Genomic DNA, 26,961 nt, shown 5'->3' on the forward strand with positions numbered 1-26,961 from the left:
CCCACCCCACACAAGAAGCAGGCTTCTGGGGGTTCCAGTGCTCTAATGAGGGTGATGGGTACATCAGTTCTTCTCCTACGTAACACAGTTGACCCTGAGGTGGGTGAAGTTAACCGTACTCTCGGGTGTGTGGATTGATTTATGAAGGAAACAGTGATCAGGTTGGTGAATTCAAGACCCCATGGAGTCCAGGTATGATGGTCCCCTGTCCCTAAAGGGTGCTACAAACTGCTGTAACACTGGTTATGTTCCTGGAAGGAAAATGTAAGTGAAGAGAACCTGACAACATTGGGTCTATTGGGGAGAAAGTTGTTAAAGGTTTTCTAGTCCTTGGCTCCAGAAGAGTGTCTGGAACCAAGAAGCCAGAAGGAGACCAAAAATGGGAAGGGCAGACATGAAGGAGCTAGAAAAGATTTAGCATGTGTCACCAAAGATCAAGATAATTCAAGCCCTAGTATTCCCAATTACTCTGTATGGGTGTGACGACTAGACAGTGAAGAAATCTGACAGAAAGAAAAGTGATTCATTTGAAATGTGTTGGAGATTAGGTTGTATGGATACTCTGGGTTGCCTAGAAAGACAAGTGGGTTCTAGGTCAAATCAAGCCTGAACTCTCAAGGTAAAATGATTGATACCAGCACAGCACCTCTATGCAGCTGCTTCAGCACCGGCTGAATATGGGCCCTCCAAGATGTTCTAGTGAGAACCCTAGCAGCCGCATTCTGTACCAGTTGAACTTCTGGGTCAAGCACAAGGGGAGGCCTGCGTAGAGCAAGTTACAGAAGTCTAGTCTGGAGGTGACCATTGCATGGATCACTGTAGCCAGGTGGGGACAGATAGGGCACTAGTAGCTTCACTTGGCAAAGGTGGAAAAACTCCAGTTGGGTTAATCTGGTGGCTTGCACCTCTATAGACAAGGAGGTAAAAAATCTATAGACAAGGAGGTAAAAAATCACCTCCAAATTCCTGGCCAAGGGCAAGATCTTAAGTTGTGCTGAACTGGTTTAAGCTTCGAGTTGTAAGTGATATCTGGTGGTATTCCATATCAAGTTCAAGGTGCTGGTACTTACCTGGGCCCTACTTACCTGCCGGACTGTCTGTCTCCTTAAACCCCTCACAGAGCTCTTTGCTCTGCCAGTATGAACAGCCTGCTGGTCCCTGGTCAATGGGAAGTGCACCTAGCTTCGAACAGGGCCAGGGTCTTTTTGGTTCTGGCCTTTAGCTGGTGGAATGAGCTCCCAGTGAGCTGAGGGCCCTGTCAGAGCCATCACAGCTCCAGCAGGGCCTGTAAGATGGAGCTCTTCCATCAGACATTTGGTCAAGGCTAGGATCAGAAGATCCTGGGTCTCTCCCCCCTCATCCTTCCCCCTTTCAGGAAACAGATATTTATGGGCATCAGCCACTGACCGCAGATGGGTTGGCTGACCAGGACTCCGTTGAGGATGGGAACCACGAAGGAGGGCCTAGGTTGCCATTTTCAATTTGTTATTCTTGGTTTACTTTTATTTTTACATGGTTATGCTTCGTTCATATCTTCCCCTCTCATCTCTTCCATGAAATCAAAGCATAGTCAAGTTCCATTCATAGCACCTGAAGAAGGGGGCTCCAATCCATGAAACCTCAATCTGGAATATGATTTTGTTAGTTGTCAGAAGGCACCTGTTTATCTCCTAATGTAGCAAATTAAAACTCTGCTGTAACACTCACAGGAGGCCACTAGATGTCTCTGCCATATTTTACATTTCCATGTGCCCTGGTGAGCTACTGAACTCAGGTAAATCAGGAGTAAAGACTTACAGGTGACAGATGTGTGTGGCAAGTCTCTTGATAGCCTTGCAGTTGGGGGAGTCTTTTTCATGAGGACAGTCTAAAAGAAGACTGCATGAAGCTATATTTCTTTCTTTCCAAAAGGTGCCAGAGACTGGTTGGAACTTGGAAGCCATGTTTAGGCTGTAGAAGTTTGCCAAGTACCTGGCTTATTTTTCAGATTAAATTCCATTTTAATCTCAGTATGAAATGAAAGAAACTGAGAATGGAGCTGCTAAAGCGGACGCCCCATCAGCTTCCTGCAAGATCAATAAGAACCCAGGACTAAAACAGGCATTTAATAGAAGGAAAATCATGCTGTAGGTGCATGCTTACAGCATTTACTTCACACAGAAGCTGTAGCAATTATTCTTTTTCAGCATGGACATTCCAATACTTGTGTGCCTGAATGTTCTGAGCTGGCTGCTGTTTCCCTCAACCGAGGAGGGTTCTTTTGCTGTAGCCTCTTCAGATCTGCCACGTAGTAATTCTACCGCTTCTTATGAGCCTGGCCCGTTGGATGAATCAGGACGAGATGAGAAACTTCATATATTCACAGTTGATTATGAATATGTGCAAATCCCTTACCAAGTCACCCTTTGGATACTGCTGGCTTCCCTTGCCAAAATAGGTGAGTAAAATATCCAATGTTCTTTTTAAAATTTCAATGCAGGGGCGGTTAATTAAAATGCAAAGAGTACAATTTTTGTCAAACCAAAATAGCAACTATGTAAAACATTTTAAAACATGGAATATTTTTCTTAAATTCTGGAGCCAAGGCAACAAAATGTGTTTACTATCATTCTGAATAGCAGTATCAATATCTGTACTTTGATATACTACTAGTTATGTACCACTTGGTAGCTGTCTGTGGTCAAATCTGGGGCCTGGAAGAAATTAGCTATTTACCAGGCTAAAAAATAAAAATTTAAAATAGTCATTTGATCTTTTAGTACCAATTATTGCCCCCCATCTTCTGTTGTCCTGTGCGGTAGTTACAAACAAGTATAGAAGGCTTAGAACTGCAGTTCTCAACCTTCCAAATCTGTGATCCCCTTTGGGTTGCTGAGGGCACCACTGTTGTGGTGTGGCGGCAGCATGGCGGCGGCGGTGGCCTTGGTGACCCCTGGGAAAAGGGTTGATCAACCCCCAAGGGGATTGTGACCCCCAGGTTGAGAACTGCTGGCATAGAAGAAACCATATATTTGCAATATGGCATGCTGTCAACTATCCAGGGGAAACTGATTTGCTTACGATTATGGGAAGAATCCCTTGTAGTTTTTAATTCTGTATCTAGATTGTTTTCTTCTAGAAAGTTGCAGTAGTCTCAGCTTTCACAGAAGGAATTGTTTGTGGCACAAATTGACTAAGGTCCTCCCCAAAAGTCTTTGCTTCATTTGAGAGGTGGTGGGGCTCAAGACTCCCTGAGTCTTATGACCCCTCAGCCTTTAGGGTAAGTTATTTTGTTCTTCTGTTTGAGAAGGTTCTGGAGCTCTATTATCTGAGGCTCTGGAACCACATGTTTCTCCTTGTCTCTTCCAAGCATCATTCCCCAATGTGAGAGTGGTCCCTGTTCCAGAAAAGAGAGTGTGGCAGGCAAATGCCCCTCAAGGTTTGTACATACTTCTTTGTAAGCTGAATCCCTGACAAAGTAATGGCACTATCACAGCTCATTATCTGTTGGCTCAAAAGGCAGTGCAAGAGAATGTGCCCAGCTGCGATTTCACTGCTAGTCTCTGACATATCACTGCATTCACTATTCCTATGGATGGAGGGACCCAGTCTTTCTAGCCTGGCCTCAACCAAACGCCTGGTGGAAGAGCTCAATTTTGCAGACCCTGTGTAATGCTGACAGCTCTGCCAGGGCCCTCAGCTTTTCCAGGAGCTCGTTCCACCAGGTCGGGGCCAGGACTGAAAAGGCCCTGGCCCTGGCCAAGGCCAGGCATGCCTCCCAGGGGCCAGGGACAACCAGCAAGTTCATACTTGCAGAGCAAAGATCCCTGTGGGGGGCATAAGGATACAAACAGTCCCTCAGTTAAGTTGGACCCAGGCCACGGATGGCCTTAAAGCTTAAAGGAGGTCATTCTACCAGGTCGGGGCCAGGACTGAAAAGGCCTATTCTCACACTGTAAGCATTATGCCATGCATTTCTTGCTAATGTCCAAGATGTGGGGAATTGCATATGATGTGCATGTTTTATTGTATGGTTTTAATGGGGTTTCTATATGTTTTTAACTCACCTTGGGCCTAGGGGGAGAGGCGAAGAATAAATCTAAGAAATAAATAAATAAAAATAAAATCAAGGACACTCACTGCTGAAGGAATATTTCTCAAGTGATATTGTTTCTTTCCCTGGTTTTTATTTAAGGTTTCCATCTGTACCATCGGCTGCCCCACCTCATGCCGGAGAGCTGCATCCTTATTGTGATAGGTGTCTTGGTCGGTGGGATTATTTTTGGCACTCATCACAAGTCCCCACCAGTCATGAATTCAAACATTTACTTCCTGTATCTCCTTCCACCCATCATCCTGGAGGGAGGATATTTTATGCCTACCCGTCCTTTTTTTGAAAACTTTGGATCCATTCTTTGGTGGTCTGCTCTGGGTTCCCTCATAAATGCCTTTGGGATTGGATTCTCAGTGTTTGGGATTTGCCGGATTGCAGCTTTTGGCCTCCAAGATGTTAATTTGCTTGACAGCCTCCTATTTGGCAGTATGATCTCAGCTGTGGAACCAGCATCGGTCTTGGCTGTTTTTGAGGAGATGTCTGTCAATGAACAGCTTTACATGATGATATTTGGGGAATCTTTGTTAAATGATGGAATAACTGTGGTAAGTACCATTGTGTCCTTCTGCATTCACAAACATTTAGTAGCACTAGGAGTCGGCAAGAGACACAGTGCTTTCAGTTTTAGCCAGCCGTTGCTTTTCTTTAGAAGTATGTAGGAGGAGCTGGGTCCAGAGACGAAGCAAGATAAGCGCTTTGTTGACTGAACAGCTCTGAATCGTCCAAACCATCTTTGTACATAAATTGTGTGTCCTTAAGCAAAGATATATTTTCCAAAATGTTCTTGTGATTTGCATTACACATCCTAAGTAGAATTACAAGGGAAGGGAAGGGAAAGGAAGGGAAGGGAAGGGCTAAGAAAAGTTAGACCCTTCTAAGCCTATGAACTTCAATGCTAAGTCCATGCCACACTTTGGTGGCTGAGTCAGCTGTGGTGTTGTTAGAAATTGTATTCCTAATGGCTTGTAATCCATCTTTGTGTGGGATGTTGGTATACAGGGATTACACATCCTTGGTGGCTAAAATAGCATTCTCTGAAAGGTTGTTGAAAGATAGTATTTGCCTTGGAATGTCTATGGTTTCATTAACATAACTAGGAGCATTGATGGCATAGGGTCTTAGAACAGAGTCCATATAGTCAGATACCCATGTTGTGATAGTGTTTATGCTTAAGACAATTGGGCTCCCTGGGTTGCCAGGTTTGTGGATTTTGGGTAAAGATAAAAGGTACCTGGTCGCGATTCTTTTGGTGTGTCTGAAAGGATTTCTTCCTGAATGTGTGGGGGTAATTCCTTGATAATTTTGTGTAGTTCTTTTTTGTATTCCTGTATGGGGTCTGAGTCCAGTTATTTGTAAAAGGTGGTATTTGAGAGCTGTCTTTGAGCCTCCTGGATGTAGTCTGATCTATTCGTAACAACAGCTCCTCCTTTGTTTGCTCCTTTAATAATGATATGTGTATGACCTTCCTTTCAGCATAGCTGATATTCTGCTCTGTATGATGGGTTTTGTTGATCACATTGGTTTGGACCCTGTGGTGGAAGCATTCTATGTAGAAGTCCAGTGTGGCATTGTGACAATCTGGGTAGGTGCATGTGGAGTCTCTTTTCATGTAGTGTTGTTTTGTTGGCATGTGGTGGTCAGCATCCTGTTCTTCGTTGGATTGGAGGGATGATACTTGTTCTCCAGTAGTTTCTGTGATGGAATGGTATGTAGATGTTGTCTATTCTTGCTTGTTCTGTTCACATGTATGTTGAAAGAATTCCTTTAGGTGTAAACATTGGAAGAATGCCTCCAGGTCCTCACAGAACTGAACCATATTTGTAGCTTTGTTCACACCTTGAATAAATCTTTGTTGGTCTTAATGCTGCTATTGGACTCAATTTTTATTGTGCTACTTCAGACCAACGCGGCTACCCATTTGTATCTAACATTGAACTTAGTTTGCCACATTGTCACCCACTCACCCTGTGGAGGTTGTCTTGGAGCTCTTCACAATCAGTCTTGGTTTTCATCATCCTGGATAATTTTTTGTCATCTGCAAACTTGGCCATTACATTATCCACCCCTAATTCCAAATAATGGATGAATAATCAAATAGTACTGTCCCTGGTCCTGATCCTTGTAGTACTCTACTTACTTTCCTCCATTTTGAGAACTGTCTATTGATTTCTGCCCTGATTCCTGTCATGTAACCAGTTTTTAATCCATAAAATATCCACACCTGGGGAATGGGCCAAGAATAATGCCATGCTGAAAATCAGTCCATTGAAAATACATGCTTACATACATGCCAGGAAGTAAATAATGTCCATATACTATTTGGGAGTCAATGTCCACATTAATATTACAAGGCTTTGCACAGAGAACTGACAATAACAACACTTTTAAAAATTAACTAAGGAAACGGAATGATGTGAAGTTGTTTTCTATACACCCCCCCCCGGCTAATATTATGTTTGGTTTATGGATCTGGAGATCTAGATCTTCAAAATTCAAGACAGAAGTTGAATTAGCATGACTGTCAGTACATGAGATCAGGTTTGAAGGAACAATACCAGAATTATTTATGTTAGAAATTATGTTAGAAATCCATTGGTAACCGCATGAATGACAGTGATAGGATTAACACTTACCAAGGAATGCAATAAATATGAATTAGCAGTACAAACCTGCTATAGCGGATAATTGTGCTTGCATATAGAGTCACCACAAAGACTTTATCATCTTTTTCTCATGCTGCATTTGTCTAGCGTCATTAAACTGTACTTTGTTTTAAAATTACTTTTATTCATTTTTATACCGATTTAATCTGAATGATAGAAGCATGAATGCGCAGGTAGGAAGTGGGGATTTTCCAGGGACAGACAGTTCATAATATTCCTTATTCTATTTGTGATGGTGATTGATGTAGCTGAGAACACTGATATTTCAGGCAGAATGATAGCTGTATGGATGGTCTGCTCAGACTCCCCTAGAGGTGATGCCCACCATGTTAATCTTTGGATATCCAAGTTACAGCAGTCATTTCATTACTTCCCCATGCAGGTCTTATACAACATCTTCATTAGCTTTACGCAGATGCACCAATATGAAGACATTATGCCAGTGGACATCTTGGCTGGATTTGCTCGCTTCTTTGTGGTGGGTCTTGGCGGGCTGCTGTTCGGCATCGCCTTCGGGCTTGCAGCGGCATTCACAACCCGATTCACACGGAACATTTCTGCAATTGAGCCCCTCCTTGTCTTCATGTTCAGCTATCTGTCATATTTAGCTGCAGAGACTATATACGTTTCGGGTATCTTGGCGTGAGTATAAAAGCAAGCTCCATTTACTCAGGAGCCACATATTTTATTTATTCTTCAATTTGTACTCCGCCTCTCCTGGCATGCCAGCTTGGTTGGCTTCCAACATTATTAGATAAAAACATATACAATACATAAAATGATATACAGTGTTCTATACAGTGTTCTGATTCACCTGGAGAAAAGGAGGTCGAGAGGGGACATGATAGCCCTCTTTAAGTATTTGAAAGGTTGTCACTTGGAGGAGGGCAGGATGCTGTTTCTGCTGGCTGCAGAGGAAAGGACACGCAGTAATGGGTTTAAACTTCAAGTACAACGATATAGGCTAGATATCAGGAAAAAGTTTTTCACAGTCAGAGTAGTTCAGCAGTGGAATAGGCTGCCTAAGGAGGTGGTGAGCTCCCCCCCACTGGAAGTCTTCAAGCAAAGGTTGGATACACACTTTTCTTGGATGCTTTAGGATGCTTAGGGCTAATCCTGCATTGAGCAGGGGGTTGGACTAGATGGCCTGTATGGCCCCTTCCAACTCTATGATTCTATGATTCTATACACTTCAAGAAGGACGTAGATAAAATTGAAAGGGTACAGAGGAGAGCGACAAGGATGATCTGGGGCCTAGGGACCAAGCCCTATGAAGATAGGTTGAGGGACTTGGGAATGTTCAGCCTGGAGAAACGAAGGTTGAGAGGGGACATGATAGCCCTCTTTAAGTATTTGAAAGGTTGTCACTTGGAGGAGGGCAGGATGCTGTTCCCATTGGCTGCAGAGGAAAGGACGTGCAGTAATGGGTTTAAACTACAAGTACAACGATATAGGCTAGATATCAGGAAAAAAATTTCACAGGCAGAGTAGTTCAGCAGTGGAATAGGCTGCCTAAGGAGGTGGTGAGCTCCCCCTCACTGGCAGTCTTCAAGCAAAGGTTGGATACACACTTCTCTTGGATGCTTTAGTATGCTTTGGGCTGATCCTGCGTTGAGCAGGGGGTTGGACTAGATGGCCTGTATCGCCCCTTCCAACTCTAAGATTCTATGATAATACTCTTAAAATATAACCTTAAAACAATAATGCCAGCTGTACAGGCAAAATATATAAGAGCATCTCAGTTTTCAGTGGGGGTATCCATATAGATGGTTTTTAACTGAAGCTGTCTTGGTGTTCATTGACTCCAACCAAATGCTTGGTGGAAAAGCTCCATCTTATATGCCCTATGCAATTGGCCCAGTTCCATCAGGACCCCTAGCTCTTCTGGAAGCTCATTCCACCAGATTGGGACCAGGACCAAGAAGACCCAGGCCTTGGTTGAGGCCAGACATACTTCTTTTGGGCCAGGGATCACTAATTTGTTCATGCTGGGTATTCTTAGTGTCCTTTGGGGAACATAGTCAGCCAAGTGGTCCCTCAGGTACCTTGGAACAGGCTGTATTGTTTCCCAATTGTGTCGGATTGTCATGTGATTAAGGCATGGCTTGATAGTAGCTATAGCCATTGAGAGACTATGCAATCAGTTATTTAAGCAGATTGAGTTCTTTTAGTTCAATCTGGTGTATACTAATGGATATGGCACATAGCAGAGGTTTATATATTTAATAAGCAGTTAAGGCATTAGGACTAATAGACTTAATAATTAAATTCATATTTTCAGCTTTTACTGTTAGCCCAGGATTCAGGGGCAAAGCAATTGTCTCAGCCCTCTGCCACATACACAAATCCTGACCGGATGATTTAGAAGAAGAGCTGTTATTTTATACCTCACTTTTCACTACCCAAAGGAATCCCAAAACAGCTTACAATATCTTTCCCTTCTCCCCACAACAGACACTCTGTGAGTGGCTGAGAAATCTCTGAGATAACTGCTCTAGGAGAACTCTTCTAAGAGAGCTGCACCTAGCCCAAGGTCACAGCTGGCTGCATGTGGAGGAGTTGGGAATCAAACCTGGTTCTCCAGGTTAGAGTCTGCCACTCTTTAACTACACCATGCTGAATGTTGTCTTTTTTAACTGCTTGCAGGGGGACCCTAAAAGTGGAAGTACTCACTATCTTGGCAAATATCCATCCCCTCTCCAATACACATCTGCTGGTGAATGCCAAGGCAGTAGAAGAACCATTAGCAGGGGGAAATTAGTATGTACTTATCCCCTCCCACACCTGCCATTTTGCCACTCCAAATACCCTGCTCATTTTTTTCTGCAGCTGGGATTCTTCCCATCTCAGAGGTGGTCTGTGTGGAGCAGGGTAAATGAAATCCCTGTAGGCTTCATCATAGGAGATTCTGTGGACACATGAAGAATAAGGTGTCCCCCTCCTGTCCAATGAGTCTTCCCCTTGCATCCATCACTTGCATCAGGGATGCCACTTGCCATCTGGGTTGGGAAATACCTGGAGACTTTGGGGGCAGAGCCATAAGTAGTTGGGATTCGGGACAGGAAAGGACCTCAGTGAAGAGGAGGGAAGCTTGTATGGTGTCAAACCACCTTGGCCTCAACCATAGGCCTGAAAAAGAGTGCCATTTAACAGGCCCTGCGGAACTGTAATAGCTCTGTCAGGGTCCTGACCTCGGAAGGCAACTCATTCCACCAGACTGGGGAGGCCAGGTGGATATCTTGAAACCCGGATTAGCAACTGATTGGCACTTGAAGAACTCATTGCTCTCCAGGGGAAATGTTGATCTCTCCTGAAGTTGAGCTATAATTTCAGGGACTCTCCAGGTCCCACCTGGCAACTGGCATCCCTAGCTTGCATCCATGTTAGCAGGCAACAATAGGATTGGGAACCCTGAGTTGGATCCATATTACCATGAATGAACTGAAGCTCATTAAATTGGATTTTTCACCTTTCAGCTCCTTACAGGATCCTCATAAATAACATTGCAAACAAAGGGGAAGGGAAAAATTCTATAAACACCCCATCAAAGTAAGTGCTGTGTGACATCATTCCAGCAGAACAGCATCTCTGGACCCCCTGCCAATATTTATTTGCTAATATGTAGTAAATGCACTTCTGCATTTAATGGCTGTGGAAGTGGCAAGCTGGCTGAAACGAAATGAATGAATGGCCATCTTCTAGCTGCTTGTCACACAGGGTTGCCAGCTCTGGGTTGGGAAATCCCTAGAGATTTTGGGCAAGGAGCCTGAGGAGGGCAGGGTTTGGGGAAGGGAGAACCCTCAATGGGTTATAATGCTCTAGTTTCCACCTGCCAGAGCAGCCAATTTTCCAGGGGAATTGTAGTTTGGAGATCTCCAGGAGGTTGGCAACCCCATGTATCAGCACTGTCTAAATCAGCAACAGCAGCAGGAAATCCTCCAGTTTAGTAGGTTGCTCTTTCAAACTTCCCTCACTTTATGCTTCGTGTTACGTCAATTGGGGAAATCTGTCATTTGGATCCAGACCTAAACCAGGATATTGTTTAAATGACCACTTTAATCAGCTTAGGACAGAGGACTGACAGAAAGAATCTGAACAAAAAGTTGCTGGTGGGCCTCAGCCCTTCAGTGGAAAAACCATCAACGTCCTCCTGTTTCTTGTTTTGCTGTTTTCCATGGTTTCATCCTTTTCTTGGTGTTTCAACAGGATAACTGCATGTGCAGTGACTATGAAGAAATACGTAGAGGAGAATGTTTCCCAAAATTCCTACACCACAATAAAGTACTTCATGAAGATGCTGAGCAGCATTAGTGAGACGCTAATATTTGTGTTTATGGGTGTGTCCACGGTCGGACGGAACCACGAGTGGAACTGGGCCTTTGTATGCTTCACGTTGCTCTTCTGCATGCTTTGGAGGGCAGTGAGTAAGTCAGACCAGGGGGATGGAGTTCTTTGCATTGTTTAAAGCATCATTAGGGAGGCTAGAAAATACAACACTGACTGGTAAAACCAGTTTAGCAACAGGAGTGTCCTGTTGGCCAGGCTCTCACGCAGTGCTGTACTTCGTTAAGAGAAAGGATTGATCATAGAAGAGCAACTCTGGGGATGCTGTATAAAGGGCTGTATAAAGGGGATGCTGTATGCTGTATAAAGGGCTTATATGAACTGTTTTTCACTCTCATGGTTTCCCAAGTGGGCATTGGAAAGAAAACAGACTGGGAATCTCAGAAAAATCTCTGTACACTTACCCTCCCCCTCAAAATACACTTTCAGGGGGCTTGTAGTGGAATCAGGCATGATGGCTGTGCCAGGATATGTTATGCATAATTTTGTAAAGCTATTTTTCCCCCTGTAGCTGCGCAGCAGGAGGGCTAGAGTGAGGCTGAGTTTCCCAGGACATGTTAGTCTGTACTCAAAGTACTGTTCTCTTATAAACAGGACTGGAAATCACAGAGAATGCAGAAAGATATAAATGCCTTTTTAGCTTGGAACAAGTTAGAAAGGCACTGTAGTTTAAGCAGAATAATTATAGAAAAAAGGTTATTTAAAAATATGACATTTGATTTTGACGTTAATTTTTATTTTGAAACTTGAAAATATCTACTCAGACGTAGATACACCTTTACAGTAATGCTATAATACAATGAATTAAGTTGACAATATGTCATAGACCAAATAGGGATGTGGCTTTTCTACATTTCAGACAAAAGGCAGCGTTTCATAAAATCTTAATAACAAACATCATGAATCAGATATCTCTTAATTTCTGTTAATTTTTTGAATAGCTCCCCCCAATGGACTATTCACAGATGAAATGTCTTATCTGTAGATATATGATGAAAAATACGGGTCTTGTCAATTAACACTATTTTGGATTTTATATAACTCCCTATTCAAGGATTGTATCTGTCTGGTCATAGACTACTGGCTCTGTGTACATGATTGGAGAGATTTCCCCCCCTCCCACATATTCCTAGGCTCACTTTGAGGAACATTTATTATAATGAAGGATTGTTAGCAATCTTATTCAGTTAAAATTTCCAGGATTGACAGTGCATGTAGATTCAAATAGATGTTCAAACTATTGAGGAGAACATGAAGACATTTTGAACCTAATCTAAAACTAATCTACGTATAGTACTGATGATTCATTGATTATATGGAACCATCTTTAGGGATATAGTTTTTATTTTGTTGTTTTTTCTTGGGTAATGCCAAATTTTTGTTCCTCTCTTAGGTGTGCTTTTTCTGTTTAGCATCACCAACAAGTTCCGGACTTACCGATTCACTCTTAAAGAACAGCTTATCATAATCTACAGTGGTGTACGAGGAGCTGGAAGTTTCTCACTTGCATTTTTGCTTCCTGCAGTATTCTTCCCTAGAAAGAAAATGTTTATTACTTCTACAATCGTAGTGATATATTTTACGGTCTTCATCCAGGCAAGTAGATTTATTAATTGTGGGTCCCTTTGTCTAACTTCGTGTGTGTTGAGATTTGTTATGAATTAAACACCTTCTGTTCCACTTTGTAATGAATCACGTAGTTTGGACTCAAAAGTATTCCTTTGTTCCACATGAAGGGAATTACCATCAGGCCCCTTGTAAAGTACCTTGGAGTTAAGAAGACCAATAAGAAAGAGTCCATCAATGAAGAAATTCATGTTCGAGTAAGTCTGTTTTAAAATATAGATATATATTAATTCTACTAGAGTAATAAAAGAACAACAGTCCAGAGATCTTGGGGGGGAGGGGGAATTAAGAGAATGAAACAACTTGGAAATCCTCTAGTTCTCTCCTACCAAGATGCTTTAAGTACCCAAGGACATGACTAAGTTTCAATTTTGCTTTCATTGGGTTTCCTATTCTTCTAGAGCAGAGGTAGTCAAACTGCGACCTTCCACTTGTCCATGGACTACAATTCCCATGAGCTCCTGCCAGTGTTCACTGGCAGGTGCTCATGGGAATTGTAGTCCATGGACATCTGGAGGGCCGCAGTTTGACTACCCCTGTTCTAGAGCATATTTATTCCTCATCTCGCTGTTCTTAATTAATTTTTTGGTTTTTTCCTTTTTGATAATTTACAAAGCAATATTTTCCTGCAGAGCTGAGCATGTTAGGGATGCCTACCTTGTCTATTGCTGACCTGATTATATTGCTTTTGCGCTTGGCACAGGAGACAGCATAAAGGGATGAATGACATCCTTGGGATGATAGTTACATCTAACTTCTGCATTATAAAATTGCTTCTGGCACATGCAACCTTGTTCCAGTTCTTGCCAACTAAATGGTGCGGTGAAGGCAGGATAAGCACGCAAGGCTTCATTTTACACAGCACTTGATGTACCCCAGTAATTTCTATAGTGAGTGGCAGTGGATATTGTCAAATCTTTCCCAATCCTGTTCCCTGAGATCTTTCTAACTGGAGAAGGAATGTGTTGAATTGGAGAGTCCTTCTGGAGGCAAAATATGACCTCTGCCACTGAACTCTGATCCCTGCCCATAGAACTATAGAAGAAGGAGGAGGAGGAGCAGTTGGTTCTTATATGCTGCTTTTCTCTACCTGAAGGAGGCTCAAAGCGGCTTACATTTGCCTTCCCTTTCCTCTCCCCACAACAGACACCCCGTGAGGTGGGTGAGGCTGAGAGAGCCCTGATATTACTGCTCGGTCAGAACAGCTTTGTCAGTGCTGTGTCGAGCCCAAGGTCACCCAGCTGGCTGCATGTGGGGGAGTGCAGAATCGAACCCGGCTTGCCAGATTAGAAGTCCGCACTCCTAACCATTACACCACACTGGCTCTACAGCATGCCAATCAAGATGGGTATGCTTTTCACCTACTGCTGCAGACACAGATCTTTCAATACAGGCCCAAGAGGCTGTGAAGGCTAGCTGGCATTAGGCTCTTCTGTTACAGATGCTGTTCTACATTCTGCAACTTGTGACTAATATTGTCAGCACCTAGTGTGATCTTTGATTTAGTAAGGGTCAGCAGCATGATTATTATTATCAGCAGGCAGATTATTGTTATGATATAAAGAAATTAAAATTAGGCATTGCTTTTGGTAAATGCAAGCAGGGGCACATGGATTAAGTCACAGAGAATCCCTCCTTTTGGAGGACCAGCTTGGTGTAGTAGTTAGGACCAGTGACTTCTACTCTGGTGAGCCGGGTTTGCTTGCCCACTCCCCCACATGCAGCCAGCTGAGTGATCTTGGACTTGCCACAGCCCTGATAGAGCTGTTCTCACAGAGCAGTCCTGTCAGGGGCTCTCTCAGCTTCACCCACCTGACAGGGTGTCTGCTGTGGGGAGAGGAAAGGGAAGGCGATTGTAAGCCACTTTGAGACTTATTCTGGGAGAGAAGAACCAGCTCTTCTTCTTCTTCAGAAGAAGAAGAGATATTTTATTTCAAGAACCACATTTTAAATCCCTTAGATTTAATTCCTTTTGCAAAATTCTGTACTGCAAGCAAAGCTATGGCTTTGAACAGTTTAAATGACACTATTTTACTAGGATATAAACAGAAGCACTTTGACATTATAATCAGATCTGTTTTTTTAATGTGGTGGCTTTGTAGTTGATGGATCATTTCACTGCTGGAATTGAAGATATATGTGGACATTGGAGCCATTACCAACTGAGAGACAAGTAAGAACATCCCAATTTCATTCATTCATTCATTCATTCATTCATTCATTCATTCATTCATTCATTCATTCATTCATTCATTCATTCATTCCACCCTTCCATACTGCTCTGGGCAGTTTACATATAACATCATGGGGAAATTATTACATAGAATATTGCAATAAATATAACATATCAACCAGAACAATATTTAAACAGGAACAGGAACATTGACCCAGCTTTGGGTTGGTCAGATTCTTCAGTCATGTAGTTAAATGAGTCAAACCTAAAACACGTTGATCTACATCTACCCCATTTTGAAAGCCACTTCCATTGTCTGCATAATGAGGGAATCAACTGCAATCTACACTCTCTCTTAACAAAGCTTGAGGCATTTACATTTTCTTGACTGGATGGTTGGATACAGGGCATTACATTCGACAACAGTGATCCATAGGAGATTTCTAATCCATAAGTGAATGTGTGTGTGTGTGGGGATATATCTCCAGTCAGTTCTTGAAGTTTCTTTGTGATAAAACAGCTACTTTGAGGTAGTCAGAGACTTAGTAGTCAGATGTAATGACTGGAAAGATTGTTTTGTCCCCCCCTCCCCCTGCAGCTCCAAGGAAATGTTTATGTTGCCTTTTGAAGCAGAAAGAGGCAGTGAATACATGTAGGATTTCCCCATCCCTAGAAGAAATTCCCTGCTGTTTACAGAACTGTTTGCCTCTTTTTTTCCTTATTAAGAAGGTGTTTTGTTCCTGGTTTTAGAACTCATGGCTTTAGCTTTTACAAAAAAGAAGACGATGAGGTGAAGAAGTTATTGCTTCTCAGCCAATTTTATTATCATTCTCCATTAAGTTTCTACTGATCTCCAAATTTCAGAATCAAAAAAAAGGCTAGGAGGACTATACTGCAAAAATAGCCCCCAGCATTAGTAATGAAAAGAGCCTCTTGTGGCGCAGAGTGGTAAGGCAGCCGCCTGAAAGCTTTGCCCATGAGGTTGGGAGTTCAATCCCAGCAGCTGGCTCAAGGTTGACTCAGCCTTCCATCCTTCCGAGGTCGGTAAAATGAGTACCCAGCTTGCTGCTGGGGGGTAAACGGTCATGACTGGGGAAGGCACTGGCAAACCACCCCGTATTGAGTCTGCCATGAAAACGCTAGAGGGCGTCACCCCAAGGGTCAGACATGACTCGGTGCTTGCACAGGGGATACCTTTACCTTTACCTTTATTAGTAATGAAAGGTTAACAGTGGCAACCTCTAATCTGTGGATGCAGATTAGATTCCCCACTCCTCCACATTGAGCCAATTGGGTGACTTTGGTCTAGTCATGGTCCTGTTAAAGATGTTCTCACAGAGTAGTTTCTCTCAGAGCTTTCTCAGCCTCACCTACCACATAGCCATTTTGACACTCCTCCAGGTAGTGAAAAACAACTCTTCTTCTTTTACGTCACTTCAGTGGAAAGCCCCAAAATAAGCCCCAGAAACTATCATAAAAGCATAGAGTTTTTAGTGATTCCTAGAGGTACCCTACATCAGTGGTCCCCAACCTTTTTATCACCAGGGACCAGTCAACACTTGGCAATTTTACTGAGGCCTGGGGGGTAGTTTTTGCCAAGGGATGTTGCCACCACCGCCTAAGCCCCTGCTCCACTTGCTTTCCCGCTGCTGCCCCTGACTTCCTGTCGCCCGCTGGGGAGTGATGCCAGCAGCAGCCGTGCAGTGCCACACCTAGGGGGAGCCCCAGCCATGGCAGCCACTGGAGAGCACCAAAGGTGAGCCTTCGGCAGAGTGGCAGTGCAGTCCCCGAGGCAGCAGCTGGGGAGGAGGATGAGGAGGAGCTTCGGCCCGCTACCGACTGATCTACGGACCGGTACTGGCCCCCGGACCGGGGACTGGAGACCACTGCCTACATCACTTCCAGGTTTTCCCCAGAAGTGACTTAGCAGCACTGAAAACAGCACTATATTTTTTTCTCCTGCTTCTTTTCAGAGCAGCTATGGCCAAAGGGAGATGCTGGCAGGAGGTCTTTGACCATAATAAAAGATTTGGCAGCCCTAACTTTCAAAGGATATAACTTTGCTTAGGATGGCACTGCCAGGACTCAGGATTTGACCCTTTCCTTTCCAACCATAATTGCACTTGGCCTCCTTCATCCTCTTATTCCTATGAGGGCAGTTTGCCTTTGTCATCAATTTAAAACTCTCTATGACCCAATAAGCCCAATTCCTTTCCTCAGGCTCACAGTCCTTAAATAACCTAGAGATGTTTTCCATTTGATCTTTGACTTGATGCTGGTTTGAAAGCAATTAATGCAAGAGAAATGTTAATGCAATAGACATGAAATAAAAGGTTAATTTCATCTTTGCTGTTATCCAGATTTAAGAAGTTTGACAACCGATTTCTAAAGAGGATCCTAATACGTGAGCACCAACCTAAATCTAGCCTTGTTTCTCTCTATAAGAAAATGGAACTAAAGCAGGTCATTGAGATGGTGGAGAGTGGGGTGATGAAGCCAACTCCTTCCAGTGCCCCTGCTCTGTGAGTATCTTCTTTCAGTGGGCAAAGAGGGGTATGGGAGGCACCTAGGAACAGCGTTAATTGGCTTGCCGGCTCCAAGCTTAGCATGTTCACATATGTATGTACATAACTTGATTATTCAAAATCTGATTCCATGTACATTGCTTACATAACTCTGTTCCATTACAATTACTTATAGACAAGCATGTGAAAATCATAGGATGTGAAGTGATGTGAAACTTTCATCTGCAGTGTTTGGTTTTATTATTTATTCGGGTATTTTTAAACTGCATTTTTCTTGCAAAGGAGGGTTCAAAGTCACTTATGGTGTCCTTTTACTTTCTTCTGTATTATTGCCACATCAACCCTATGAGGTCAGGTATAACTGCCTTTCTCTATATGTTTTTTCTTTTTAGATTTCAGATTTTTCTGTAAACCTGAGGCTTTTCTTGGGTTTGCAGAAACATCTGCCTTGCTTGTTCATGGTTCATATCTCTTTTATTTAAGCATCCACAGATTTGGCCATGTTGAGAATTTTATATATTAAACTGGATGTCTCTTGTTAATAACTCCAAAGCTATTCAGAATGATATGATATTGTAAATTGACAAAACAACAAAAGCAGGCTGATGACAACTGAGCATACTTCAAGAGGCACAGACTATAGGGGGAGGGGGAATCATGATATGAGAGAGAATTAGCCTGTTTAGATCTATGAGAGATTATAGCATCCTGGAAGAGTGTGTGTGTGTGTGTGGGGGGGGAGTGGAAATTTTCAGATCACTTTTCCTCCCAGCTCAAAGTATTTCACAGGTCCCAAGCTTGTTAGCAAAAGCTAGAGAATGGCATGTTATCACAGAAACTGTCATTTTAACAATGCAGATAAAAACACATGCAGTGAGACTAGTATTTAACTTCATAGAGGAAGGACTGAGGGAAAGTTTTCAATAAACATAATTTTATTGGGTTGCTAACAAGGTGACTGTGTTTCATTTGGACATAGATTTGTATCTTATGTGGCACAATGTGAAATAAAAAATGGGAAAGGTGTGGACTTAATAAACAGAAAGTGTGTCCCGCCTCACTAAAGCAGATATGCTCAGTGTTTATCAGTCTGCTCGGTTAATAGCTAACTCCATGAAAAGAGTTTTCAGCTTTTATATTTGTATTTTACCATTATAGCAAATTGCCTTCGCAATGTTTGCAGAATTATTCATTGTTTACCTGAAACTAAATGTGCATGAACCAAAATGGCTAGAGAACTAGATGATTAAGGAGTGGTATACACAAGTGAGCAGTTCTAACTATGCTTGGTTATGCACTATCAGTTGTGGATATATTGGGCAACAGTTCCCAGAAATTTGGTAGCTATAAAAATTACAGCGATTACTTCTATTGGCTGTACCCGTGATCACCCATATCATACATTATCTGCATGAGTGTGAGCCCTAGAATGTTGAGAATTGTTCCTGTGTCAAAGACAACATGTGAATTCTCCAGCAGGGCTGATTCATGTGATCATGAATATGGTGGTATATGGTGGTACACTTGATATGGCTGGGTAAATATAGTACACTTGTGAATGCTCAGATGTCTATTCCAAATATTTTACAGGCTGTAATTCCCGTGTTTTACTCCATATGTGGAACATATGCCTTTCCCTGTCCTTAAATGAACTGATAAACAGAAAAAAGGAATATTAGTTTATTTATTTTTACATTTATACCCTGCTTCTTCCCCTTTCTCTGTGAAGATAGATGTGAAGATTCTATACATGTTTTTTCAGACACAAATCCCACAGGGCTTCAAGGGACTTCCTCTCAATTATTGTACAAGTATATTTGTCAGAGAACCATGATTGGCTGTGCGTAAGGTCAGCCATAATCCCAAGTAAATTGTGCAGGACTGCCTTCTAAAAGCTTGGTTGAGGACAATGTGCCTTATCCAGCACCCTGAGCAAACACATTTATGTTTCTTCCCCCAATTTAATTTTTTGACTTCAAATTTTTCTGCAAACCCAGGACAGTTCTCAGGTTTCTACAAAAGAACTATCTGCCTCTTTCCTCTTGGCCATCCTGCCAAGTTTACAGGATACATGTATATTCTGTATGTGGCTGAGATTCGAAGATGGAGTGATTTTGACTGTTAGATATATTGATATAGATTTTCCTATTTTACTTTCCCATTTGTTTTGGCAGGTTTTAATATTTTCCTTAAGCCTTGATAATGTCATTGTATGAGTTTATTCATAAATTCACACATCCCCCCCCCCGCCCTCCACAACAGAGAAGCTAAAGGTTTGCTCCTTTGATTTATGAGCAAGTCCTAATGGCTCAGGTTAATAGACATCCTGTGCAAACCCAAATTATAATAACAATATCCTGTGCACAGAACTACTTTGTAGGAGGAACAGTCGGTAATTTGATTGAATCAATGTAATGTTTGCCTTCCCTTTCTGTTTGCAGGGTTTATAGAAATCAAAGGACACAAAGGCTTTCACCTGAAGAGGTGGAGTCCATGCAAAATATGCTGGCACACAATCTGTATCAAGTGAGGCAAAGGGTGAGTACTTGATAACAAGTTCTGTAGCTGTAGAACAAAAGAGCAGGTCCGCATTCCTTCAGAGACCTTAGCAACAACAGGCAGCGAATACTGAAACGAAACTATTGCTGGTCACAACTGACCTGTGGAACAGTATCAGGGGATATCAGGGGCCCAGATCCTTAGTGAGTGTGTGCTTTTCATTGCCATAGTTTGCGTTTGCACTTGCTGCATTTCTTTCCCATAGCACATAAAACCAGGTGCACCAGCACTAGTCCTTCCCCCTGTTGGCTGTGATATACAGCTGCAGATAGCAGGAATTTGCACTAGGTGGCAGATCCTCCTAGCTTTTAAAAGGCGAGGGATAAAATAAAGGGAGATTCAAGTAGGTAGCCGTGTTGGTCTGAAGCAGCACAACAAAACAAAATCAGAGTCCAGTGGCACCTTTAAGACCAACAAAGATTTATTAAGGATAAGGGACTTGTGGTTCTTATGCAGTCCCAAAAGTTTGTCTGGGAATTTCAGCTTGCAAGACCTCATTTACAGAAACCGAGATCTGTGATAACTTTGGACAAACTTCATGTGTAAGGTAGAACGTTCAACCCCTCCCTACCATTATTTGATTCTGGAAAACCTTTAAAAAAGATAGGAGTATCTTTTATAACAGTGTGGCGAATAGAAAATGATTGATGTTTGTTGTCCACGTCCCGACAACATACATGCCTCGTGGAATACTGGCCTAGTTATAATTCTCAGGCACAGGTACACAGATATCTAAATACACACACACAAAGTGTATGTAGATGTTTGTTATGGGAAATGAAAGTATAATGCTGATGTAAACACAAGGATGAACCCAGTGGTGTTTGAGCTACCCTGAGGGCTCTTAAAATTACTCAAGTCTGAAAAAGGACTGTAGCTGTCTTTTTATGAAAAGTCAATTTCCTTGTGTAGTGGTTATACTTATAGATTCAGTTCATGCAAACTGAACAGCGTGTGGTGTGGGTGACCTAGTTCCAGTGGGGCTTAGAATTAATTTCTGTAGAAGAAAAAGAAGTTGGTTTTATATGCTGCTTTTCTTTACAAGAAGGAGTATCAAAGCAGCTTACAATTGCCTTCCCTTTCCTCTCCCCACAACAGACACTCTGGGCTATAGGTGGGACTGAGAGAGCCTTGACAGGACTGCTCTGTGAGAACAGCATTAACAGGGCTGTGATGAGCCGAAGGTCACCCAGCTGACTGCATGTGAAGGAGCAGGGAATCAAATTCAGCTTGCCAGATGAGAAGCCACCGCTCTTAACCACTACACCAAGCTGCCTCTCTCCATTCGGCGCTACACTAAGCTGTCCCTAGGCTTTAACATTACTGAAGCACAAATATTTCTGACAAGAGCATACTATTGTATTTCTTGTCCTTAGGTTGGACTGCACAGTGCCAGTTTATCCCACCTAACAAGTTCCCAAGCTACTTCCTGTATCTGATGACTATGAAAACTCAGACCCAGAAAGCATTTGGTTAGCCTTGCTCATTGCTGCTTTTAAGGATAAGGAACGGTTAAGAGAGGCAGTGGCAGCCTTAATGGCCAACTGGGTTGACTGACCTCTATCCCAAGCTGAGGGGGGGGCAACTGTCCCCATTCCTCCCTGCTAACTCACGATTGGGAGAAGCAACTCCTGCTGCTTTCCCCATCACATCTGGGCTTAGGCCACCTGCTTGCATCAACAGCTGCTCATGCTTGCTCCATCTTGGACTCGTGTGATTAACTTGATGGTGACTGGCCATTTGCACCTACCCCGTTTGGGGCAGCCAATCAGTAGTGATGGCCATTTGTGGTTGCCCTGTCCGAGTTTCAGGCAGCTGCACTTCCCTTTTGCCTCATATGTGGGTTCTTTTAAAAGTCCTCAGAGAGCCAGTTTGGTGTAGTGGTTAGGAGTGCGGACTTCTAACCTGGCGAGCCGGGTTTGATTCTGCACTCCCCCACATGTGTAATTGATAAAGCTATTCTGACCCAGCAGTGATCTCAGGGCTCTCTCAGCCTCCCCTCCCTCACAGGGTGTCTGTTGTGGGGAGAGGAAAGGGAAGGCAAATGTAAGCCGCTTTGAGCCTCCTTCAGGTAGAGAAAAGCGGCATATAAGAACCAACTCCTCCTCCTCCTCCTCCTGCTATTGTTCTATGGGCAGGGATCAGAGTTCAGAAGAAGTTCTTCTTCTTCTTCTTCTTCTTCTTCTTCTTCTTCTTCTTCTTCTTCTTCTTCTTCTTCTTCTTCTTCTTCTTCTTCTTCTTCTTCTTCTTCTTCTTCTTCTTCTTCTTCTTCTTCTTCTTCTTCTTCTTCTTCTTCTTCTGTTTCAGACTTTTCTGCAAACCTGGGTTGTTTTTCAGGTTTGCAGAACATCTTGCCTGTTTACGGTTAAGTATCCATATTTTTGGCTGACTTTGCCTTTATTAGGATGAATATTTTTTTTAAAACAACTGTTTTTCATTTCAGACCCTGTCATACAATAGACACAGTCTTGCCGATAACACAAATCAGGAACAAGCAAAAGAAATCTTCATCCGACGGCAGCACAGTCAGAGACAGCCCATGAAGAAAGGAAACAGCCTACCCTGGGGAGGGCAGGTAGCTATTATACTACGCTGTAGTATTTGTGGAATGGAGCCATTGTGATGGCTGGATTGTCTACAGATACAAAGGCCACTTATAAGCGGTGTGGGTTTGGGCCATGGAACCTTTTTCCTGTTTGTGAATCCCATTCCTCTAGCCCTAAGTCTGCATTGTAGCAGAATAAAGGTTCTTTGTGCTGATGAGGGGGTAGATTTGCCAGTGTTCTCTTCATTTATTCCCCCTTCATGTCTGTGATTAACAGATAAATGATTAATATGCTGCATAGCCAGGAATGCTCACAGTTGAAACCACTCCCCTCTCTTTAAAACCCTCCCACAAAACATTCTCAGAATGGTGGGACATAGTTGGAAAAGAGGGATGTCCACCCCCCCATTAACCACACATCTTAAAAGCCCTTTTTCTCCAGCAGGTAGAAAACAATATTTCTTAATATATGTAGTCAAACAAGCCATGTTCCCAGTGACAGAGAAAAGCGTCAGGATTGCCTGTTACTATTCTGCTGAAACTTCTGTAATTGCTCAGCCAAATAATTTCATGAAATATATTTTTAATCTTACCCTGTATAAAGATAGGGAAAGCCATGACTGTGGTAGGATCAATGATTAGGAAACTAAAATTTAGAACCTGGTTTTTTCCCCTCAAGAAGATGAAAAGACATAAGGAAAGTGAGAAAAAGCTAAGGAGGGAAAAGTAGAAGAAATATAGGCTGCAACATTTATCGAAAAGCGGTCAGTGAGAAAGTCTCAGCAGGTGTTCTTCTTTGAAAGCTCTTTTCCCAAGGCATGGATCAATGCTAAAATCAATAGGCTGCATTGGATTTAGTGAGGTCCATTTTTTTGTTTCCTTTATTTGCATATTCTTGCTTCAGACAGAGATCCTCAGTGGTTGGACAAGATGTCCTTTACTCATGGTAATAGCACACTGTGGGCTTTATAGATCAGCATAGCTACAGTAGTCCCTGCACATTTTGGCAAAAATCACAAGGTGCTGTGATCATCATTACACCACAGTGGTTAATGCACTGTCAATGCACTGTAGAAGTATATTTTCCTGTTCTGCACAGGAAAATCCAGCTGCAAAAGCACATTGGGAGTGCATTATCCTACATGTGCCCCTGCATATGTGCTCCTCAAAGGCTGAGTATTTATATCCAGTGAAATATAATTACACAGACAATATTAGGTTCAATGTCTCTAATTCTGAAACTCTTTCCAGTTCTGAAACAGTCCGGAGGCCCAAATTTCACTAGAAAAAAGTGTATCCTAATGATACTACTAATAAGCCACATGTTACAATCAATTGCAGATTTGTGCCCTAGCTGTAGGCAAATTTTGATTAGAATGCATTCATAGTAAGAAACACTGGACATCCTCAGTTCACAACTATTTTGTATGTTTTCGAGAGTTACGCTAGTTCTATATTTTGTCCTTTGACCTTTCAATCTCTACTGTGGGAAGACATAATGGGAAAATACCACCTTCTGAATGTGATTGTTCAGGTGCTTTTCACTACCGTGAGAGACAACATGTATCTTTTCCAGGGCACCTTTCATTTTCTCCTGGTTTTTGTGCCTGAGAGTAGCTGCTTTGTTTTCCAGCATGAGTAACAGTCCATTACACAAGGCCCTTGTAAAAAGTTGCAATAATACCTAAAGCAAATGTATCATTGTGTCCAGCCTCTCCCTTAAATGTCAGTTGTTCACACAGGATGGGCTGCAAGTCACACATAGCACAATTCTCAAGCTCTGAGCTACATCTTGTAACTTTGATATTAAAACTTCAAACTTGAGTGGTCAAGTAATACAGCTATGTTTTATGAAGGCAAGTCTGCAGCAAGGAGGAATACGTTTTAATTCTTTGTGAACTTCTTCCCCATGAAGATGCAGCCAAAATTTCCATCTACCAGACCTGTCCCATAGTAACCTAGTCCTCCCTATTGTAGCCTCACTGATTATATCATAACCATAGTGAATTTGTATTAAGATCTGTTCGCACAAGAAACATTTTTTCAGGTGAGCAGCTGCCTTGGTGTAAAGCAACAGAACAAAGTTTGAATCCAAGGGTACCTCTAAGATCAAAGTGTGCATGCATGTGGAAAATTATGCCCAGAATTAAATGTTATTGGTCTTAAAGGTACCCCTGGACTCCAATTTTATTCTGTTCCTGTATTAACCAGCTTTAAAGTACATCAGAAATGGCTGCCTGTCACTTCAGCCTGGATTGCTGCAGCCAGCTGCAAAATGGAACCTTGGGGTGTTTATTCTGAGCTGCCTGAGGCCTTGTAAGAGATCCCTTAAATGGGGTTGGTCTTAACCCATGGCTGGAACCTGCCTCATCTGTGGCACAAGCAGCTTGCTCTTATCAACAGCAGCAGACGCAGTGACTCCTGCCCACCTTGTTTGGCCAAAGCTGGGGGCCTGGGGGGGTGGGATTCCAGGCTGCATCCTGGATTTTGGCCCCAGAATTCCTCAGACTTCCCCTGCCCTTAACACCCTGGATGCTTTTCTTTGTCCACAGGCTGCTCTACGAGACATGCGCTATTTGTCTCTCCGTTACGGCAATACTCTGCCAGCTAGAGGGGAAGCCAGGAATTATGACTTAACAGGTAAGACTTTTGCATATGGCCCAAGTATCATTTGGACAAGTACAATCTGCCATACTACCCTATAATGCAATCCAATGAGACTGGGGACTCAGATTGGCCACATTGGAGACAGGAGTGTCGTGGCCACTCTTTTGTTCTTAAAATGTATGCGACATAAATAGACCGTGGTCATATGCCTGCGGGCCAGACTTGTCCCTCTTGGACCCCCACACCCTGGTAAAGCATCCCACTCCACACTCTTGCCCTTCCAGCAAAATCCTGAAAGACAAGCCACAAGCAGAGGCCTTAATCCATGCCTTGGTTAACGTGGCCTGTCAGATTGCAGTACTGATAATGGTTCTGAATCAGGATTGGGGGAAGGGTGGGGGGTTTGAATCAGGATGTGGCCAACAAGCTATTGGCTATCAGTTTTTGTTTAGCACGTTGTCATGCTCCTGCTCGTCACATGTGTATCATACATACTATCTTCACAGAGCTAGGATTAGATGCAGCCTCCTGGTGAGCATAGTGGCAGATTTATTTGGGTGTAATGCATTAGATGATTCCCAAGGTTTATTCTGATTATATCTGCTTTACATCAGTTTTGTAAAAGCCATTGGGGAGGGCCCATTTGTTCCCCATATAAAGTTATGGTTGTGGATGAATAAATGACCTATTTATACTTAAAAAAAGAATCTGTGAATGAGGAGGTAAAAGTGCTGACATTTACCCTTTAGGTAGTCTCTTATACTAATCGCTTGTATCCAAATCCAGGTGATGACAGCAGTGACTCAGAATCTGTGTTCATTACATTAAATGCACGACCTCGGTCAGGGTCGTGTCCAAAAAAGTGGCAACATCCGGAAATGCTTCCACTGCAGCAACTACACTCAAGAGCTAGACCAGCTGGATTTACAGATCAGGGACGAAGAGCAAACCAGTCAACTGGCATGTTTATGGGAGAAAAACCACTCTTACCCCCAAAGCCTCCACTGAACGCAGTGCTTGAAAATGATGTTCAGGAAAATGAGTCTGAAGGCGGGATGGACAGGCCAGCATTCCCTTCAACATCTTCTGTCCGATGGGCAGCAGTCTCCAGGAATGAAAGACACTCTGATGTAGCAAAAAGACACTTCCCTAGAAGAAAAAAGTGATTGTTTCCCCCCTCCCAACACAGAACAGATTGTAGTTCTCATTCTCTGGCTTGTATTCCATCAGAAACTGTTGACAGCGTTCTGATTCCAGTTGAGCCAATGGGAGAAAATATGGAGAAAATAAAATGCTTTCAACTTGATTGGCTGGAAATTGTAAGATGTTTATGCTTTGGCTATTGATGTAGAAGTCGCATCTATTTAATGGAATCCAGAAATACATTGATATTTCCAGTCTTTCATTGATACTTCCAGTCTTTCCCCTTTCCCTGGTATATGGCACAGTAGACAGAGAGAGTCAGGCTGGAGGTGTTGTATTTGTAGCAACAAAAGTCAGCCAGAGAAACCGTTGTACTTAACTGGTAGTGGAAAATGCCATCAAGTTACAGGACAGTTATGGCGACCCCCTTAGGCAAGAGAGGAACAGAGGTGGTTGACCATTGCCTTCTGCAAACCAACCACAGACTTCCTTGGTAGTCTCCCATCTGAGTATTAACCAGGGTCAGCACTGCTTAGCTTCTGAGATTTGACAAGATCAGGGCAGCCTGTCCCATCTGGGATAAGGCTTTGCTTAAGTAGGAAAAATTTATTTGTAGGAACTCTTTGAAAGACCTAGGGCAAGACTTTAGATGTATGCGTTAGAATAACAAAGCACATTCCAGT

General features: G+C 42.8%; 1 protein-coding gene across 1 annotated transcript; it reads left to right on the plus strand.

Moving 5' to 3' along the window:
- The first annotated feature begins 1,771 nt into the window (after nucleotides 1–1,771).
- On the plus strand, nucleotides 1,772–26,758 carry SLC9A4 (solute carrier family 9 member A4). The gene is made up of 12 exons (XM_077343570.1): nucleotides 1,772–2,437; nucleotides 4,175–4,638; nucleotides 7,139–7,398; nucleotides 10,963–11,180; nucleotides 12,494–12,696; nucleotides 12,837–12,923; nucleotides 14,829–14,899; nucleotides 17,260–17,421; nucleotides 19,866–19,962; nucleotides 22,427–22,558; nucleotides 25,081–25,168; nucleotides 25,922–26,758. Exons 1-12 carry the CDS (start codon nucleotides 2,188–2,190, stop codon nucleotides 26,299–26,301), a joined length of 2,412 nt encoding a protein of 803 aa, XP_077199685.1. The 5' UTR covers nucleotides 1,772–2,187; the 3' UTR covers nucleotides 26,302–26,758.
- Nucleotides 26,759–26,961: the final 203 nt, after the last annotated feature.

The sequence above is a fragment of the Paroedura picta genome, chromosome 6, assembly GCF_049243985.1.
Source record: "Paroedura picta isolate Pp20150507F chromosome 6, Ppicta_v3.0, whole genome shotgun sequence".
NCBI classification, from domain to species: Eukaryota; Metazoa; Chordata; class Lepidosauria; order Squamata; family Gekkonidae; genus Paroedura; species Paroedura picta.

What these genes read in the sequence shown, in the direction of transcription:
- SLC9A4 (XM_077343570.1), top strand. Translation starts at nt 2,188, where the DNA reads ATGGACATTCCAATACTTGTGTGCCTGAATGTTCTGAGCTGGCTGCTG. An exon ending in TAAATGATGGAATAACTGTG is followed by an intron (nt 4,639 to 7,138) that starts GTAAGTACCATT and finishes TTCCCCATGCAG; the next exon opens with GTCTTATACAACATCTTCAT. An exon ending in CATTACCAACTGAGAGACAA is followed by an intron (nt 14,900 to 17,259) that starts GTAAGAACATCC and finishes GCTGTTATCCAG; the next exon opens with ATTTAAGAAGTTTGACAACC.